Source organism: Elgaria multicarinata, chromosome 9, assembly GCF_023053635.1.
Source record: "Elgaria multicarinata webbii isolate HBS135686 ecotype San Diego chromosome 9, rElgMul1.1.pri, whole genome shotgun sequence".
NCBI lineage: Eukaryota > Metazoa > Chordata > Lepidosauria > Squamata > Anguidae > Elgaria > Elgaria multicarinata.
The window spans coordinates 4,551,220-4,572,415 of NC_086179.1; the positions used below are offsets into that span (position 1 = coordinate 4,551,220).

General features: G+C 47.8%; 2 protein-coding genes across 3 annotated transcripts; both read left to right on the plus strand.

The window, feature by feature from the left end:
* The first annotated feature begins 5,911 nt into the window (after nucleotides 1-5,911).
* On the plus strand, nucleotides 5,912-20,886 carry LOC134403956 (uncharacterized). The gene is given in 3 exon segments (XM_063134501.1): nucleotides 5,912-6,428; nucleotides 10,806-10,962; nucleotides 20,245-20,886. Coding segments are annotated over 3 exon segments (1,110 nt in total). The 5' UTR covers nucleotides 5,912-5,938; the 3' UTR covers nucleotides 20,708-20,886.
* Nucleotides 10,733-15,833, plus strand: LOC134404065 (calmodulin-like). Of its 2 annotated transcripts, none has more exons than XM_063134634.1 (2): nucleotides 10,733-11,015; nucleotides 15,609-15,833. In XM_063134634.1, exon 1 carries the CDS (start codon nucleotides 10,739-10,741, stop codon nucleotides 10,988-10,990), a length of 252 nt encoding a protein of 83 aa, XP_062990704.1. In that variant the 5' UTR covers nucleotides 10,733-10,738; the 3' UTR covers nucleotides 10,991-11,015; nucleotides 15,609-15,833. The 2 variants fall into 2 exon arrangements, with proteins under 2 accessions (XP_062990704.1, XP_062990705.1); XM_063134635.1 differs by having other exon boundaries at nucleotides 15,612-15,833.
* Nucleotides 20,887-21,196: the final 310 nt, after the last annotated feature.

Below are 21,196 nucleotides of genomic sequence, written 5' to 3' on the forward strand. Positions count from 1 at the left end.
AACGCACATTTCATAAAGTCAGCCTTGCACAATTTCTGATCACTGCCAACGTTTGCTTAATATTTATTTCAAAGTGGGCCAACAGGTTTTGTGATTTGTTTTTAAGAGAACTGGGGTATAACGTTGCTGTGGATGTCAGTAAACAGGTTCCACATGTCTCTCTAAATCAGCCTTTCCTCGCCAGATTCTTTGGACTTCAACTCCCACCAGGCCCAGTCAGCATGGGCAACGCCGGGCAGGACTGCATCACATTGTGAGGGCTCCCCAAACCGTACAAAATTAGCGTGTCACGGAGAAGTGTTTCACCAAGGCCTCTTCTTTGACATGCTAGTTTTCAGTCCGCAAGGTTTTATTTATTTAGGGTGTGGAGGCGCATTCAGGTGTATCAGCCTTCCCCTGCAGTCTGAAACGGCATAGTTCAAACACAGGTTGACCACTTCACTGAGAATGGCTACGAGGCTCAGGTTCCTAACAAGAGATTCAGGACAGATAAAGGGAGGTAAACTGTGGAATTCACTTCCATAAAAAGCACTTTGGACAGCTTTAAATGATAGACTCTTGGTCTAATTCAGCAGGGCGCTTCTGATGTCCTTAAGGGGCACTGAAGATTGCCTCGCTGGCTCATACCAAGGAGAAGCCAGCTAGATGCTTTCAGCTGCTCACAAGCAAAGTTTCTTCAGCAACTGGAAAGCTCGGGTACACTGCCCTGAATGTGGAGGTTCCATCGGATGAAAGCCATTGGTAGATGGTTCCCCCATTAGTATGGTGACCCTATGGAAAGGAGGACAGGGCTCCTGCATCTTTAACAGTTGTATAAAAAAGGGAATTTCAGCAGCTGTCATTGTTATGCCTGCAGTACCTGGTGAAATCCCCTCTTCATCACAACAGTTAAAGCTGCAGGAGCCCTACCCTCTTTTGTATCTGGTCATCTGGGTAACGCCTTAGTGTCTGTCAGGCCCCGTTCCCCTTCTGGTTTTAGTTTTATTTCTTCTGGTTTTTGTTTTTAAATCTTAAACTGGGAAGTTGTCATGCTGCAAAGCAAAGTACTTCCCTCCCATGCTGTCTTTATTCAGCCTTCCTCAACCTGGGGTGCTCCAGATGTGTTGGACTACAACTCCCAGAATGCCCCAGCCAGGCTGGGGCATTCTGGGAGATGCAGTCCAACACATCTGGAGCGCCCCAGGTTGAGGAAGGCTGATAGGTTCAAAGGAGTGGTTTTGTGTTTTGGAACTCAGGTTCCCTTCTCTGCCTTGTAATTAGGTGATTGGGAAAGGTTTTTTTTAAAATTATTATTTCCTTTCAGTCTCACCAGTTTGCCTCCTGAAAAATGAGTACCACACCCGCCTTTGGCCACGCCCACCATGGCAGCCGGGGCAGCCATTTTGTGAGAGTGCCCACAGCACGCTCTCAAAATCCCAAACGCGCCCACAGACCCAAAAAAGGTTGGGGAGCTTTGACTTAGACAGAAAGAGAAGCCTGATAACCAAAGTAACCCCATCTGTGCACCGGGGAAAAAACTATTTTTTGACCTGGAAAAATGTGCATACACCTGCTTTGCTGTTGTTGCATATTTATTTTGCCCACAATAAAAATACACCACATCTCAGGATGCTGGAAAATAAAGGTTTTATTTGAAGCCAATATGTTTTAGCCCACTATTATTTTGGAACCTTCAGGACGCCACAAAAATAAAGAATACATTATTAGCTCAAGCTTTTTTTTACACAAAACAACCACAAAAGCAGAAGGCTTTTTCAACAAACCAAATCACAATAACTATAACATGCAGTGGAAACTTTATCTACTCACTCATATCAAAAATACCTACAGACATCTCTAGGCAGGTGTGTCTCCAAAATTCGAACCATGGCAACTGAGAGGATTTCTTAAGACATCAGAGGAAGCATCCTTCTAACCCAAGAACAGGTGTTATCAATCCTTCGGAGATTAGAAATCAGGGATCATTCTTAGTTATCCAACATCACAGTAAAACTCAAGGGGGTGTCAACAAAGTTTAAAAAACCAACAACCTTAGATTACAAAAGAGGAAAGAAATCTAATTTCTTATTTAAACCCTGTGGAGTCAAACGTTTTAGTTTTAAAATTCACTGGTTTATATTGAATCCGCCTATGCCTCCTTACTTGGAAGCCTTATTCCCCGAATAAAAGTGTGGAGGGGATTGGGACGCCAGGCTGCATAGCGGGTTGCGTTTGCACGGAAGTAAGTCCCGGTGAATTCCAGATGGCTCGGTCCCAAATTGAAGTGAGCCAATCCCAGCTCTCCTCTCGGCGCACGCATTCAGACTTCTGCGCAATTTGGGGTGTAGCTCGTCTTGCCTAGGGTGCAAAATAGTCTGGCACCGGCCCTGATGACCCCTGGCTTATTATATATTCTCAAGGATAAAGTTGAATCCAGGTTTCATGGCTTAAAGAGCTCAAGATAAGCATCTTGGGTACTGGGTAGGGTGACCCTATGGAAAGGAGGACAGGGCTCCTGTGTCTTTAACAGTTGCATAGAAAAGGGAATTTCAGCAGGTGTCATTTATAGATTTGGAGAACCTGGTGAAATTCCTTCTTCATCACAACAGTTAAAGCTGCAGGAGCTATACTAGAGTGACCAGATTTAAAAGAGGGCAGGGCACCTGCAGCTTTAACTGTTGTGATGAAGAGGAAATTTCACCAGATTCTCCATATATACAAATGATACCTGCAGAAATCCCCTTTTCAATACAACTGTTAAAGATAAAGGAGCCCTGTCCTCCTTTTCATAGGGTCACTCTAGTACTGGGGGGAATTTCCCTCTTCTCTCCAACAGCCTTCGTTCGCTTAGTGAGTTCCAGATGGTTTGGACTACAACTCCCATCACCCAAGCTTCTTCTTAGGGAAGAAGGCTGCTCTACGTCACTGTTTTCGATGCGGCATTCAGGGCTGGCCCTACCATGAGCGTGAGGCAGGTGCTTCAGATGCTGTGGGACGGGGAAGCGTTGAAGGGCAGAGCTGTGTCTGCAGCCCTGCCTGCCTCTAGAGTTGAAGATGTAAGATGCGAGTGGCAGCCTGGTCACCCGTGTCACTGGGGATAGTGGTTTGGTCATCTTTAAGGTGGATTCTTGCAATGAGTGGGGGGTTGGACTTGATGACCTTAGAGACCCCTTCGAACTCTACGATTCGATGATTGTGTGGCCTTCGTCTCGGATAGCAAAATGTTGTGGGCCCGCCCCGGCGCAGTGCCGCAATATGTCGCTGCATTTAGACCATGAATCGTGTTTGCAGTCTTTCAGAGTGTTCTTTTAAAGAAGGAAATCAAGGCTCCCGCTGCTTGAAACCAAGGCTCCAGACAGACTCTGCCTCTGTTTCCCCGAAGGACGGGTGCTTAACGGAACACGCGCCGTGGCAATTCTGGAGAAAGGACGGCGCTGGTTTGCTTTCCTTTTTTTTGCCATTCTGTGGCATTCAGAGCCGAGAGGGTGACTCACTTCTAAACAGGATGTTGCCAATTCCACGTTGCATTTGCTGTCGGGTTCGGCTCGCTGTTTCGTTTATGCGCTGGGAACGCTGAGTAGCCCATGATTGGAACAGTGGAGGAGCCTGTTTCGAGGACGGGAGCCCACGCAAGCCAAGATCGGTCTGGAGGCTGTGTTGACCTTCCTCACCCTGTAGCATGTGTGACGGGAAATGCCCGGAACAGATTGTGTTTGCTATTTCTCAGGGAAAGTACGCATTTGCTGCAGTTTAGATATAGCCCCATCGTAAGGGAAAAGCCGGTGGTAGTTTCACTCTTTCTCAACACAGAGGGGATCTTTATTTGCAATATTTATTTATTTTTACAATATTTATATACTGCTCCCCATTCAAGAATTTTGGAACGATGGACAAATCGAATAAAAGAATAAGGATAAAAAACCACAATTAAAAGTACATTTTTGAAAGAAACAAAGTAAACCACGGCTGGTAGTCAAGGGAAGGCTTCCTGGAGCAACGAGGTTTTCAGGAGGCTCCGGAAGGAGTACAAAGTTGGCGCCTGCCTGACCTCCAGAGGCAGGGAGTTCCAGAGGAAAGGGGATTGCGCGTCTGATATTAGGGTGGATCTGGGCCTGAGTAAAGTTATGTGTAGCCAAAAAAGAAGGAACGTGTCACCAAAGAAGGGGACAACAGAGGGCACAATCTGCATAATATTTGCATATGCTAATTTATATTTGTATACTCGTTTTAATCTTAATTTTAGAATTTTTCTAAACCGCCCAGAGAGCCCTGGCTATGGGAGCGGTATATAAGTGCAATAAATAAATAAAATAAATAAAAATATATCTATAGGTGTAAAAACTAGAAAGAATAACTCTAATTCAAATGGCGATACGAGACAGTTCGCCATAGTGGAGAAAACTGACCAAGTGAATGTGGGCCTGCTGAATCCCAGCCTGCTCTCCCTCCGTAGGGCACTTTATTTATTTATTTAGAGTATTTTTATCCCGCACCTCAGCCAAAAGGCTCTCGGAGCGGCTTACAATGTATCAGCAAAGAAGATAGTCCCTACCCTCAGGCTTACGTTCTAAAAAAAGACATGACACACAAGGAAAAGTGGATGGGGAGGGAAGAGGGAGAAAATAAAAAGAAATTAAGGAGACTGTTCAGGCTGGTGGGAAGGCCCTGCTCCGTCCTCTCATCTCCCAATGGAGGGGCAAACCAACAGCTCCTTCTTCTTCCCCACAGGGTGAAGATGTTAGCCCTGTGGGCGGGGGGTGGGTGGTTTTTCCAACTGAAGCAGGCTCCGATGGTCCCTGCCTGCTCCGGTCTCCCGCGCATCTTCTTCCCCACAGGGTGACTTTAATCCTGGCTCGGACTGGACACCTCTCCAAATAGAGGACCGCTCCAAAATAGAAAAGCGTCTTCTGTGAATTTGTCCACTCGGCCACCCCCTGAGGCCTTTCATTTTTCTCCTCCTGTGTGAGCAAATGGCAAGTAGTAAATGCCTCTTCTTTGTTCTCCTGGGAAGCCCCTGCGCCTTTAAAAGCTGCACAACAGGCAGAAATCCAACAGGTGCAGCACGAGCCGTTATTCCATGCTAGACTTCACCTGTTGAGTTTCTGCCTGTTGTGCAGCTATAGGAGGCATGTGGAACGGGGAAGCTTTGGCAGGGGATATTTGGCATGGGCGGTGAGATGGGGGTAGGGAGCTGCTTGAGGAAGAGGAAGGGGCTGTGAGGTCCCCTAAGTCTCAGGGGGTGGAGCTTAGGAGCCATGGGGTGATGCTTCATAAGTCGAGGGGGTGGAGTCTGATAGGATGGGGTGGAGCCGAGTGGTGGTCAGGCTGTGGCCCCTGGTGGGTTACATGGGGTAGAGCCAGACTCTGGATGGCGCCTTACAGGTGGAGCCGGACAGACATGTGACAGAGTTAATAGCAAAAGCTTTCAATCCAAGCAGAACACAGCATGCCTCCTTGATCCTGTCCCCTCGTTTGACAATTTCCCTCCTTCTCCTGGAGAGCCTAGAAGGAAAGGGAGCTAACGTTGGGGCCCGCGGGCCTGGCACTCGGAGAAGAGACGTTGAGAAAAGTTGACGCCACCAACGACGAAACGAAAGATTGAGCAAGAACGACAACAAAAGACACAGTGCTGTAGAACGATGAGGTTGCAAACACTCCACAGTTTCACCTGCCATCCCTTTCTGGGGGTGCAGAGAGCTGTCGAACATTGATCATGGCGCACCCTCTGCCTCCGGCAACCCTACGCAATCCCAGGCTTTATGCTGCAAGTTGGCTCTTCCAACAGGTTTCTTCACAGAGAATCCAAGCCGTAGGCCATAAAGAGGGTGTGGACCGAGGTGGCTTGCCCCTTCATCTCTTTCCCTCTGCATGCCAGATTTTCCTGTTTCGGCAGAGATCACGAGCATGAGCTGTTCTTGAGAAGAGAGAGGAAAGCTGTGTGAGATCCCAGACGGCAAGCATGGCTCAACGGCTGACGGAGGAACAGCTCGCAGAGTTCAAAGAGGCCTTCTCGCTCTTTGACAAAGATGGCGATGGAGCCATCACCACTACGGAGCTGGGAACGGTCATGCGGTCGCTGGGCCACAACCCCTCGGAAGCCGAGCTGCAGACCATGATCAACGAGGTGGATGCCAATGGCAGCGGCACCGTTGACTTCCCTGAGTTCCTCTCCCTGATGGCCAAGCGGACCAAGGACAACGACAGCGAGGAGGAGATCCGGGAGGCCTTCCGCGTCTTTGACAAGGATGGCAATGGCTACATCAGCACGGCGGAGCTGCGGCACGTCATGACCAACCTCGGCGAGAAGCTGACGGACGAAGAGGTGGACGAGATGATCAAGGAGGCCGACGTGGACAGAGACGGGAAAGTGAACTACGAGGAGTTTGTACGGGTGATGATGGAGAAGTGAAGCATGCCTGAAGCGAGGTATTCGAGGTACAGGATTTTATGTGTGTTCACTCTAATTGTGCAATGCAGTAAATGTATACGGTGTTAATGAGTGTAAGCAGAAAAAGGGGTGCAGAGAAGTCCGATATCTGCCCTGAGGTGCTTCTGGGAGATAATAAAGGGAAGGCAGGGATGGGAGAGGCCAGAACAGGTGGATATATTGTTGTTGTTGTTGTTGTTGTTGTTGTTGTTGTTGTTGTTGTTATTATTATTATTATTATTATTATATTTATTTGTATCCCGCCTTCTCAAGGTGGCCTTACAAAATTTAAAACATACATGGGGGGGGGGGGAACCATAAACATTTAAAACACAAAACAAAATTATAAGACATTAACATAGATGGAGGGCCAGACTATTCTCCAAAGGCCTGCTGGAACAAACAAGTTTTAGCCTGCTTCCGAAAGCCCATCAAGCAGGGAGCCAGCCTAGCTTCCCGGGAAGAGAGTTCCAGAGCACCGGAGCAGCCACCGAGAAGGCCCTTTCCCATGTCCCCACCAAGCGTGCCTGTGAAGAAGGTGGGACTGAAAGAAGGGCCTCTCCAGAAGATCTCAAAGCACGGGCAGGCTCATAAGGGAGAAGACGGTCTTTCAGATAACCTGGACCCGAGCCATATAGGGCTTTATAGGTCATAACCAGCACTTTGAATTGTGCCCGGAAACAGACCGGAAGCCAGTGGAGCTGTTTTAACAGGGGAGTTGTCTGCTCCCTGTAACCAGCCCCGGTCAACAATCTGGCTGCAGCTCTTTGAACCAGCTGGAGTTTCCGAACACTCTTCAAAGGCAGCCCCACGTAGAGCCCGTTACAGTAATCCAATCGGGATGTAACTAAGGCATGTGTCACCGTGGCCAGGTCCGACATCTCAAGGAACGGGCGCAGCTGGTGCACTAGCTTTAACTGTGCAAATGCACTCCAGGCCACTGCCGAAACCTGGGCATCCAGGCTCAGGGCTGAATCCAGAAGCACACCCATGCTGCGGACCTGTGTGAGCAGACACAGTCGTGGTCAGCAGGAAAGACCAGCAGGGTTAGACAACAAGGCTTGACACTTGATCTGTCTCTCAGTATTCACTGATGCCCTTCCTTTGTTCTTCTCTTTTGCTTATCGGCAACCTTTTCCTTGGTGGGGGTGGGGAGAAATCTATCATGAGTTGGAGTTCCCAGTCGTCACTGCTTCCTGGTGTCCGTATTTATCTAAATCAGGACAGACGTGCGAAGGGCACCACTCAACAGAGTGGAATAACACGATCAAAATTTCTGTAGGTCACAGATGGGGTGGATGGGAGGATTAGCGGTGTCACTCGTCACTCGGGATGTCACTACCCAGTAGGGCTGGGCGGGAGAAGCAAGTTCAACCTGGGAGCTGAATTGGCCCCGGTCCAGGATGTCAGGGGGACGCATGCTAGAGTGGGCAGGGCCACTGCCCAGTGTGGGAGGAGCCATTGGTGCATGCGGGCTGCCCCCAACATTTTTACACAAAGAGACGCACGTCCCATCCACACACAAAGGCCTTCTTGACCAGGTTTTGGGGGTCCTTGGGCAAGACACCCTCCATGGGGCCCCTCCGTCAGTGAGTCTACTTCTCACCACCATGGACACCAGCTGCTCCTCCTCCTCCTCCTCCTCCTCATGGCTCCCGCTTGCTTGACAGGCGAAGAGCCAGGGAGGAAGTAGGCCATGGCATCTCCATCATCATCATCTCCTCCTCCTCCTCCTCCTCCACCTCCACCTCCTCCTCCTCCCTTCCATCGTTGTCTGGGCCAGAGCAAGAGGCAAGTGAACAACCACATTGCAATGGTGAAGAGGAGAAGCAATTCCAGGGAACTCTTGAGAGTGGACACCTGGCCAACTATGCCTACCTTGGTGCTGGTCTTGATCTCTGTCTTTCTCTTTTTACCTCTCTTCCTCTTCCTCTCTCTCTCCTTTGTCTGGAAACAAAGCCCTATGAAGTGAGACTGAAACCACTGGGCATGTTTAGCCTGGAGAAGAGAAGATGGAGGGGAGACATGAGAGCACTCTTCAAATACTTGAAAGGTTGTCACACAGAGGAGGGCCAGGATCTCTTCTCGATCCTCCCAGAGTGCAGGACATGGAATAACGGGCTCAAGTTAAAGGAAGCCAGATTCCAGCTGGACATCAGGAAAAAAATCCTGACTGTTAGAGCAGTACGACAATGGAATCGGTTACCTAGGGAGGTTGTGGGCTCTCCCACCCTAGAGGCCTTCAAGAGGCAGCTGGACAACCATCTGTCAGGGATGCTTTAGGGTGGACTCCTGCATTGAGCAGGGGGTTGGACTTGATGGCCTTATAGGCCCCTTCCAACTCTATTATTCTATGATTTTATGGTCCTGATCTCTGTCTCTCTCCTTTTATCTCTCTGCCTCTGCCCCCCCTCACACACACCCCATTCATACACATAAACACACTCCCTAGCCCCATTTCTTCAGCTGAAGTGGGGGGGGGGGCTTTCTTCTGTCCACTGCTGAGAGAGGAGCTCTTTACCTTCTCCCTGAGCTGCAGGTGGGAAAAAACACTTAGATGCGTAACTGTAACCCTTTGGGTCTTGGGGCAGGGCAAAGGGGTGGTGCTTGAGGAAGAAGCTTGGCGGGCCGTATTCGGCCCATGGGCTGAAGGTTCCCCATGCCTGCAATAGGAGTCCCTGCCAGTTGCTTTCCAGCCAGCGCTCACAATAAGGAGATCATTACGAAGGTCCACCTAGTCCAGCACTCTGTGTTCCTACAGGAGTTGGTCAGATCATAGAATCATAGAATCATAGAATAGCAGAGTTGGAAGGGGCCTACAAGGCCATCAAGTCCAACCCCCTGCTCAATGCAGGAATCCACCCTAAAGCACCCTAAATATGCCTTTGAGCAGCTCACAGTGTGACAGAGGGAGCCCCTCCTTATTGTTTCCCCTCAGCATTGGGTATGGAGATATATACTGCATCGGAACATGGAGGTTCCATTTGACTATGAAGAACATCAGAAGAGCCCTGCTGGATCAGACCAAGGGTCCATCTAGTCCAGCATTCTGTTCCCACAGCTGCCAACCAGCTGTTGGCTGGAACCCACAAGCAAGGCATGGGTGCATCAGCAACTGATGTTCATGGGCATACTACCTCTGCTACTGGACTAGTAGTCGTTAGCCTTCCCCTCCAGGAATTTGCCCAACCCCCTTTTTAAAGCCATCTAAATTGGTGGCCATCACCACGTCTTGTGGTAGTGAGTTCCATAGTTTAGCTATGTGCTGTGTGAAGAAGTCCTTCCTTTTACCCGTCCTGTATCTCCCACCAGTCATCTTCATGAGGTGACCCCGTTGGGTTGTAGTATTACGAAAGAGGAAGAAAAATGACATCCTATCCACACTATTCACAACAGGCATTATGCTTTATAACCATAGATAGACCTATATCCTCCGCCATGAATTTGTCCAATCCTTTTAAGAAAGAAGACGCCATTTTAGAATCATAGAGTTGGGAGGATCCTGGTTGACATTTGGTTGGCCATTGTGAGTGCTGGACTAGATGGACCCTCGGTCTGATCCAGCATGGCACTCCTTACGTTCTCAATGGCCGTGTTGTCCAACCCCCTGCCTATGCCTGCAATCCACATCTACAGCACTCCTGATAGATAGGCAGCCATCCAGCGTCCGCTTAGAAACCTTTAACAAAGAAGAGCCACCCCCCCTCCGAGGCTGTCTCAATGCTGTACAACATCTACCATCAGGAAGTTCTTCTTGTCCACCAGCACGTCTCGTGGGCAGTGAATTCCATCGGTTCGTTATGCGTCATGTGAAGAAGTATTAATTAAAGACTGTGTGAAGGAATAATAATGTCAACAGGCACCTTAGTTGGGGAAGACGTGCATTTCCGCAACAATCCGATTTATTACACGGCTAAGAAAATGTAACGTTCCTGCAACAGAATCCCTGTACCGAAAGGTCACCCCTGGACCCCACACAACAAGCAGTGTGTTTCTTGCATGGAAACAACATTGACGGTGCACATCCCATAGTGTCGTCTTGATGTCACAAAACCGGAATGGGTGACGTGAGGAAAGTTACGACATAGGGTGTCTCCGCCTGCCAATTCTTCCTGAGGTTTGATTGTGGGCCGTGAATGTCTCCCTGAGGTTGATGAGGAGGTGTCCCTCCAACCGGTTCCTTCTCAAAGCAGTAGGATCCCAATCCAGTCCTTAAACCACAAGGAGGGTGTGGACTGGAGTTGCTGGTCCCTTCATCTCTTCATCACCAGGCGCTAGATTTTCCTGTTCTGCCTGAGCGTGTGGCAGAGTTGAGGAGAGAGAGACAGCGCCATGGCTCACCGGTTCACAGAAGCAGAACTTGCCGTCTTCAAAGAGACCTTCTTGCATTTCGACTTAGATGGCGACGGCGTGATCAGCAGCAGGGAGCTGGCGACGGTGATGCGATCCCTTGAGCACCTTCTCCTCAACCTCAAGGAGACGTTCACCGACGAGAAGGTCAACGAGATGATCAAGCACGCCGATGAGAACGCGGACGGGAAAGTCACCTACGACGAGTTTGTGAAGATGCTGGCGGAGAAATAGAGATCCTCGAGGCATTCCTCCCTAGGTACGGATGAATATTAGTGCATCTTTGATACAGTGCCATCAAGTTACCGGGTAATAGGGAACAAAGGAGAAATGGAAGACACAAGAGGAATATGAGAAAGGTCAGGCGCCCAGAGCCACAATTTCTTGAGGTTTGGGATAAAGTGTCAAAGGCATTATCAGCATTGTGCTTCCATTTAGTCTTCCTACCTTCCTTCCTTCCTTCCTTCCTTCCTTCCTTCCTTCCTTCCTTCCTTCCTTCCTTCCTTTTGTTTGTTCCCAGTTGCCAAACAGCATTACTTTTTCAGATATGTGGGAGGTACAGAATATGGGTTGTAAAAAAAAGAACAAAAGTGAAGCTTCTGTATTATATGCAGCTCCATCCAACAGATATTATCTACTCAGAAACCCTTCTTATAATAGCAAACCCAAGACGAGAGGTGGAGAAAGTCAAATGTCTATCCATGTCAATTTGGGCACACGGCTCCATCACACCTACTTTTTTAAAAAACCAGTTTTCATCTGCGGTTTGCCTCTCCGTTTCCGTAGCGAGTCATTGGTCTTCAAAGAACTCGACCTGGGTCAGGCTATGGAAAGATTAAGGACACAGTCCAGAAGCCCTAAACAACTATTCGGAGCTCGATGTGTGCCAGAACTTCTTTGATCTCTTCTATGAGAAGAGGAGTGTGTTGCAGACCCACAAATATTTCGGTGGGGCGGTGGGAGGAAGGTGTAGATATGGATATATTTTTAATTTTTGTGAACTGCTCAGAGAGCTCCGGCTATTGGGCGGTATAGAAATGTAATAAATAAATAAATAAATAAATAAATAAATATTGGAAGGCATCACTCCAAAACATCAAGCCCCCAAATGCCAGTAGTCCAATATGCCTGAATAAGAGTTGTTATTGTAGTCAATAATTTCAATAAAATAAAACGTTAACAACATTTTAAAATGTGCCGACGGATTGTCAATCATCCCCTGCAGTCATTGGCCAAAATGATGCAAAGAAAGTTAACTTCTTGCAGAGCAATTGGGTAGAATTCCGCCTACAAATTTTTCCTTACAGCTTTAGAGGTAAAAGAACTAAACCCTTAATTTTTAACCAAGGCTGAACATTCTGAGAAAGTGCTGGAAATATCCCCGAGGTATCCTACATGCCCAGATGCTGTACATGCATTGGGCACTGAGTGTTCATGGAACATACAGGAGAATGGGAAGCCCCAGAACATGTGGGGCTTTGGGCAGTGTGTCATCATCTTCAGCCTGTTCCGTTGATCCGATCCTATGAGATGACACAGTGAGGTCCAGCTAGAATTGATGTTAAATGTGAAGCCGTAGCTAGACCTAAGGTTTATCCCAGGATCATCCCGGGTTCGTCCCTGCCTGAGCGCTGGATGCCCTGTGTGGCACTTAGATGAACAGGTTTGACCCCAGGACAATCCAGGGATGAACCTTAGGTCTAGCTACGGCCTTAGATGAACAGGTTTGACCCCGGGGCGATCCTGGGATAAACCTTAGGTCTAGCTACGGCCTTAGATGAACAGGTTTGACCCCCAGGACCATCCTGGGATAAACCTTAGGTCTAGCTACGGCCTTAGATGAACAGGTTTGACCCCCAGGACCATCCTGGGATAAACCTTAGGTCTAGCTACGGCCTTAGATGAACAGATTTGACCCCCAGGACCATCCTGGGATAAACCTTAGGTCTAGCTACGGCCTTAGATGAACAGATTTGACCCCCAGGACCATCCTGGGATAAACCTTAGGTCTAGCTACGGCCTTAGATGAACAGATTTGACCCCCAGGACCATCCTGGGATAAACCTTAGGTCTAGCTACGGCCTTAGATGAACAGGTTTGACCCCCAGGACCATCCTGGGATAAACCTTAGGTCTAGCTACGGCCTTAGATGAACAGGTTTGACCCCCAGGACCATCCTGGGATAAACCTTAGGTCTAGCTACGGCCTTAGATGAACAGGTTTGACCCCCAGGACCATCCTGGGATAAACCTTAGGTCTAGCTATGGCCTTAGATGAACAGGTTTGACCCCCAGGACCATCCTGGGATAAACCTTAGGTCTAGCTACGGCCTTTGATGAACAGGTTTGACCCCCAGGACCATCCTGGGATAAACCTTAGGTCTAGCTACGGCCTTAGATGAACAGGTTTGACCCCCAGGACCATCCTGGGATAAACCTTAGGTCTAGCTACAGCCTTAGATGAACAGGTTTGACCCCCAGGACCATCCTGGGATAAACCTTAGGTCTAGCTACGGCCTTAGATGAACAGGTTTGACCCCCAGGACCATCCTGGGATAAACCTTAGGTCTAGCTACAGCCTGAGTTCTATCAGTTGTGCATTGCAGGGTGGTGTTGGTGCTTCAGAATTATTGGGAGCAGAGTAGACGTAGAGGAGGAATTTAACTCTTTCCTCCCCTACTGTTGACATGGTGAAAATTGCTCCTCCGAAGATGCTGTTTTCATTGCAAAGGCACTCCCTCACCCTGGGTGTCAGTGAAAAGAAAGAATCCTATGCATGTTTCGACAAGGGGTGGGGAGTCCTAACTCCCAGTATTTCCCACCCAGTTATGCTTTTTTCCTGGCTAAACTTGCGTAGGAGTACACCCCAAGACTGGGGCTGTAACAGAACCAGAATTACTAGACCAGTGTAAGAAAGTGTAAGGTGTAAGCAAGTGTAAGGTGATGCATGTTGGGACAAATAACCCCACCTAACTTCAAGTATAACCTAAAGGGATCTGAGCTGGTGGTAACCGAACAAGAAAGAGATTTTGGGATTGTGGTGGAAAAGCTTGATGAAAATGTCCGCCCAGGGTGCGGCCGCTGTAAAGAAGGCAAACTTCATATTTGGCTACATAAGAAAAGGAATTGAGAATGAAACGGTCAGTATCGTACTGCATTTATACAAATCTATGGTGCGACCACACTTAGGATGCTGTGTACAGTTCTGGTCACCACACCTAAAAAAGGATATTATGGAGCTGGAAAAAGGGCAGAAAAGGGCAACTAAAGTGATGAAGGGGCTGGAGCATCTCCCCTAGGATGGAACATTCCATCAGCTGGAATGTTTAGCTTGGAAAAAAGGAGGCTAAAGTGAGACATGATAAGAGGTGTACAAAATTATGCATGGTGGGAAGAATGTGGAGAGGGAGACATTTTTTCTCCCTCTCTCAAAATACTAGAACCCAATGGGGTCACCCCATGAAGCTGATGGGTGGGAGATCCAGGACAAATGAAAGGAAGGACTTCTTCACACAGTGCATAGTTCTATTATGGAACTCACTACCACAAGATGTAGTGATGACCACCAAACTGGATGGCTTTAAAAGGGGGTTGGATCAATTCCTGGAGGCAAAGGCTATCCATGGCTACCAGCCCTGATGGTTGTGTGCTATCTCCAGTATTTCATAGAATCATAGAATCATAGAATAGCAGAGTTGGAAGGGGCCTACAAGGCCATCGAGTCCAACCCCCTGCTCAATGCAGGAATCCACCCTAAAGCATCCCTGACAGATGGTTGTCCAGCTGCCTCTTCAAGGCCTCTAGTGTGGGAGAGCCCACCACCTCACCAGGCAACTGATTCCATTTGAGGCAGTAAGCCTGTGTGCACCCGTTGCTGGGGAACATGGGCAGGAGGGTGCTGTTGCACCATGTCCTGCCTTGTTGGTCCCTGGCCGACGGCTAGTTGGCCACTGTGTGAACAGAGTGCTGGACTAGATGGACCCTTGGTCTGATACAGCAGGGTTGTTCTGATGTTCTGATGTTCAGCTTTCCCAAACGACCCTGGTGCTCTGCCGATGTGTTGGACTACAACACAGAAAGGCGTTTTTATATTACATTACGATATTGCATTTTAAAGGTTTTTAATCTTTGTAAACTGCCCAGAGAGCATTAGAAGCACACTTTTAATGCCATGCTTTTCCTGAGTCTTTAAAGTGCTTTACGTACATTATCTCCACATCTTTGCAACAACCCTGCTGGGTTGTCTGTTGGACCTTAACAGTGTCATTCGAGCTCTGCCTAAGGGTAGGTTAAAGTTAACTGGTTCGGTTAAGAGGGTTCTTTGCAGTTCCCTGGCTGGTTGTGTGTGTGTGTGTGTTTTTAGTACAGGCCTGCAGTAGGGTTTCTCTTAGGCCAAGTGGAAAGACGTCTCTGTGTCTGGATGTGTGGGCTGTGTCAGGTTGTTCAGAGAGTGGAGCAACATTGCAAGGGATTTTGGGACACCCTTCATGGATCACACACTGATGTGTACATATGGGTTGTAGTTTCTTCCAGCTCTGGGACTGAGATCAGGTGACCACATGGAAAGGTGGACAGGGCTCCTGCATCTTTAACAGTTGTATAGAAAAGGGAATTTCAGCAGGCATCATTTGTATGCATGTGGCACCTGGTGAAATCCCCTCTTCATCACAACTGTTAAAGATGCAGGAGCCCAGTCCTCCTTTCCATAGGGTCACCGTAGACTGGCTGCAATGTGAAAACCTTGATAGCTCTTTATTTTACACTGTAAAATAGGAACTGTGTCAACAAATGCTTCTCACCATGTCTATTTTATAATCTCTCTCTTGTGTGTGTGTTTATTTCTGTTTTTGCAGCAGAGTTGAGAATTCAATTCAATGGAGGCTCAGTGGCTCACCATTCCTTATCTGCTGACTGGAATTTGACGAGAAAACGCCAATTCTTTCCCTCCACCCCCACGGCACAATATTGAGAGATTCCCCCAGTGAAAGATGCTGAATTGCAACCTGAGAACTGGACGAGCTTGTAAAGGAACATTCTCCACGCAGTTCCCAATGGGAGAGGCACGCCCGGCAGAAATATCTGCAACCACTTACGTTAGTTTTGAATGATGCTGATTCAGGCCTTAGGGGGAAAAATACATTAAAATAAATGTATAGCTCCTCTTCTTTTGTGGTGTCTTTTTTTTGGGTGGGGGGGAAGCTGGAAGTCTAGGAGACATTGGACAGTTATGTCTTTGGACACGATCCATCAGGACGTTCTCCCGTTCATCTCAATGGTTCTTGTGCGGTAGAACTTCCTGGAAGATTGTGCCCTTTGTAAGCTGGTACAAAGAGCCTTGGGATAGTTTCTCACATTCTGAAGGAGCCCATCCAGAATTCAGGAATTGCAGCTGAGTTTGCAGAAAAGTTTGAGAGATGAATCCAAATTCCCTCACTCAGTCCAAGTTCTTACTGTTATGCCTCAGAAAAGATACATGGAGCATCCTTTTGTCAAAATAGCAAAGAGCTGTGTGGCATCTGAAACTCTATCAAAAAATATGACAGCACAAGCTTTCATGGTCCAGAGAGCTTTCATGCATCAGATGCATGAAAAGTCATCCTGAATTGGTGGATATAGACTCATGGGTGTTATTTTCCAAGAATCGACGTATGTGATTTTCATATGTAGATTTCATAGAATCATAGAATAGCAGAGTTGGAAGGGGCCTACAAGGCCAGTGAATCCAACCCCCACTTAATGCAGGAATCCACCCTAAAGCATCCCTGACAGATGGTTGTCCAGCTGCCTCTTGAAGGCCTCTAGTGTGGGAGAGCCCACAACCTCCCTAGGTAACTGATTCCATTGTCATACTGCTCTAACAGTCAGGAAGGTTTTCCTAATGTCCAGCCGGAATTTGGCTTCCTGTAACTTGAGCCCGTTATTCCGTGTCCTGCACTCTGGCAGGATCGAGAAGAGATCCTGGCCCTCCTCTGTGTGACAACCTTTCAAGTCTTTGAAGAGTGCTCTCATGTCTCCCCTCAATCTTCTCTTCTCCAGGCTAAACATGCCCAGTTCTTTCAGTCTCTCTTCATAGGGCTTTGTTTCCAGACCCCTGATCATCCTGGTTGCCCTCCTCTGAACACGCTCCAGCTTGTCTGCGTCCTTCTTGAAATGTGGAGCCCAGAACTGGACGCAATACTCTAGATGAGGCCTAACCAGGGCCGAATAGAGAGGAACCAGTACCTCACGCGATTTGGAAGCTATACTTCTATTAATGCAGCTCAAAATAGCATTTGCCTTTCTTGCAGCCATATCGCGCTGTTGGCTCATAGTCAGCTTGTGATCTACAACAATTCCAAAGTCCTTCTCATTTGTAGTATTGCAAACGAGAAGGATCTTGGAATTGTTGTAGATCACAAGCTGAATATGTGGATGAGTTCCATCTTACTAGTTTTCTATGCAAGCTGATAACCCCCTTTTGAGATAGTTGCTTACTCCGTAAAGCAGAATTAATAACCTGCTTTTTGCTTTTGGTGTGAGAGTCATGGGTTCAAATGTCAGCGAAGTGCATGCAAATGAAGAAAGAAGGTGATCCATTAAAAAGTAGGAGAGGGGAGGAGGCCCTTGGGGAGGGGTCAGTCTTGTCCAACCCCCTGCTCAATGCGGAAAAATATCCCTGAATATATGTTCTGTTCTCCCATTTCGTTGAACGAGGGAGGAAGTTTTGTGTTTGTTTGAGACTCTGGCCACCTTGTTCTGAGGCTCTAAGGTAGCAGGTGATGACCTGTGTCTGAGGGCCACTGCCATTCAGAGCAATAAAGAAAAGGCAGAAAAAAGCTAAAATACTGGGCTGGATTGACCCATGGCCTGACTCTGTGTGAAACAGGTTTGTATGTTCATAATGCTGGTGCCATATCAATAGGGCAAAAACCATAAACACAGAGGAATGTCACTTGACCTGCTAGCTCCTTTTTACCATTACATTAATAGTTATTGCTCTTCATAATTCTACGTTTGTGCTGTACCTTCAGACTCAGCATTTTGCATTGTCCATACACTTTATGGGCTCTTCATCACAGGGGCGTTTGCTGCCTTCTCCTGTGAAGAACATCAGAACATCAGAAGTGCCCTGCTGGATCAGATCAAGGGTCCATCTAGTCCAGCACTCTGTCCACACAGTGGCCAACCAGCCGTCGGTCAGGGATGAACAAACAGGACATGGTGCAACAGCACCCTCACACCCATGTTCCCCAGCAACTGGGGCACACAGGCTTACTGCCTCGAATACTGGAGGTAGCACACAACCATCAGGGCTAGTAGCCATGGATAGCCTTTGCCTGCAGCAATTTCTCCAACCCCCTTTTAAAGCCATCCAGATTGGTGGCCATCACTACATCTTGTGGTAGTGAGTTCCATAATAGGCGAAGGCTATCGGGCTGGCCCCATGGATCCTAATTCCTAACCCCAGCTTTGACGCCCCCCCAGGTGCCATTTCCTGCCATTGCCAAGCTCTGCTTCCAGGCCTCTGATGCACTGCCCTTTAGCTCCAGGACTCCATTCCCTGACTCTCAGCCTCTTGAGTTCAGGAGTCCCGGCAAAGCTGACCACCCAATTCTTTCGTGATTCATGTGAAAAATGATCCCGAAGTAGTTCTGAGTGTGTCATGTCCCTCCTCCTCCTCCTCCTCCTCCACCACCACATAGCCTTACTCCCTATGACTCAGGATTCTCCAGAAAGCTCTGAGCTCCTTTGTAAAATGATCGAGGACAGATTATTATGAAGTTAGACTGCAAAACACATGAAGAGCCGCCTCCCCCAAAAAAGAACGGCAGACAATGTACAATGCACAAGAGATACACTGTGGGACAAGGTTGAGCATTTCTATTGAAAATAGCCTTTTCTACACAGCTTGGCTGGAGCAGAACTGTGTAAACAAAGGGAATGACAAGGAGTTAAAGAACACCAACTCTAGGGTGACCCTATGGAAAGGAGGACAGGGCTCCTGTATCTTTAACAGTTGCATAGAAAAGGAAATTTCCACAGGTGTCATTTGTATGCAGGCAGCACCTGGAGAAATTCCCTCTTCATCACAAAGCTGCAGGAGCCCTGCCCTCTTTTGTATTTGGTCAAGAGAGCAGGGCTCCTGCAGCTTTAACTGTTGTGGTGAAGAGGGAATTTCACCAGGTGCTGCATGCATACAAATAGCACCTGCTGAAATTCCCTTTTCTGTACAACTGTTAAAGATACAGGAGCCCGGTCCTCCTTTTCATATGGTCACCCTACAAATGAATAAACAAATAAACTAATTAATAAGTGTGCTGTGTGATCATTTGTTGTTATACTGTCCAAATGCTCAGAGCGGAAGCAGGTATACATGATTGTAAGTCCGGTTGTGACGTATGTTGCGTGAATCTCCACCATATAGCATAAAATGCTAGCGGTTCTGTTTTTCCTTGGATTAGAAGCAAATCATGAATTTTTTTCTGATATTGCCACAGACGGTATATTTCGGTACCATGCTTACAAGATCTTTCCTTAGCATGCTGAGGGCGTATCTATGGATTTAAACCGGTTTGACAGTATTTACCTCTCACGTCTGATGGGATCTCAGGATCTCCAACAGAGAATTCTCAGCAGTGTCACCTAGCTTCAGTTCCCCAGGCTCTTTTGAAGGACAGGATGGAGCCAAGAGAATTGTAGCTGCGAAAAAAGCAAACGCTATTTTGAGCTGCATTAATAGAAGTATAGCTTCCAAATCGCATGAGGTACTGGTTCCCCTCTATTCAGCACTGGTTAGGCCTCATCTAGAGTATTGCGTCCAGTTCTGGGCTCCACAATTCAAGAAGGATGCAGACAAGCTGGAGCGTGTTCAGAGGAGGGCAACCAGGATGATCAGGGGTCTGGAAACAAAGCCCTATGAAGAGAGACTGAAAGAACTGGGCATGTTTAGTCTGGAGAAGAGAAGATTGAGGGGAGACTGAAAGGACTGGGCTTGTAGGCCCCTTCCAACTCTACTATTCTATGATTCTATGAAAACTGGTATAAAACTGACATGAACATGCCGTGCGTTTTCCCCAAGGTTCGGCCAACTGGTTTTGCCCACCCAAGGAGATAGGTTACTGTGCCAGACACACACCTCACTCTCGTCTGTAAAACTGCTTTTAATTTCATGATTCCTCTCCCTGCCTCACTTCGAACACATGACACGGTTCCAGAATCCAAGTTCACTGCAGACTTGCATCTTTCAAGTGTTGCCCAAACGGGAATGGCAGGTTATATAACGAAAAGGGTGTGGACATTCTCATATCTATCTCCATGAGTCAGTTTGCTCCGACAGAAGCTCAGCCTGGGTGTTGACCGAACTTCCCCCAAAAACCAGATCATTCTTAGGCCAGGTGCCAATGGAGACACCCCTACTTTCTGGCAACTCACGAAAAGAAAAGAGAAGAATTTCTTCATTGCGTCGGAGAGCAGCGAGGCTGTGAGTTGTGATCAGAGAATCTGCTGAAGCAAAGAGCAGACCATGGCACATCTTCTGTCGGAAGAACAGATTGCAGAGTTCAAGGAAGCCTTCATGCTGTTTGACAGAGACGGCGACGGAGCTATCACCACCAAAGAACTAGGCACTGTCATGAGATCCCTCGGCCAGAACCCAACGGAAGCCGAGCTACGGGAGATGATCGATAAGTTGGATGCTGACGGCAGTGGTACGGTTGACTTCCCGGAATTCCTAACCCTGATGGCCAGGAAAATTAGGAACTCTGATGGCGAAGAGGAGATCCGGCGGGCCTTTCAGGTCTTCGACAAGGACGGGAACGGCTACGTCAGTGCGGCGGAACTGCGGCATATCATGACCAACCTCGGTGAGAAGTTGACGGATGAAGAGGTGGAGGATATGATCAAAGAAGCCGACGTGGATGGAGACGGGCAGGTGAACTACGAAGAATTCCTGCGGATAATGTCCTCCAAGTGAAGGCCACTCCCAAGGGACTTGGTTCTATATCCCATAGAGCCAACTGGTGCCTGGCTTTCGTGGGTGTGCTTTCTTCTTTGCAAGGCATGGGTGAGGTGGCAGAAACAAATACCTTTTAGTGGATAGTGACTCGTGGTGAACTGTAGTTATTACTTCGTTTTATATCCGCAGTGTACACGGAACTGTGGTGTGCAATGGAATCTCACTGTTTGTACAATAATAACAATCTTATATAAAAATATAGTAGTGCAAGTCTTATTATTTGAGATCTACCAGACCGGACTTGTTCATTTTAAAAAAAAATAAAAAAAAATTGGGGCTTGAGCAGTGTAGATGTGCATAAAATTTTGAAACTTCCAAAAAGTTCAAAGCTCAAGCTATGGGCAGCTCAGGAAGAGAGAGGGATGAGGCAAGGAGGGGGTTAATGCATTTGCCCCACACTGTCAATGTCAGAATCCCTCTGAACAAATGCAAATCAAATGTAGGTTT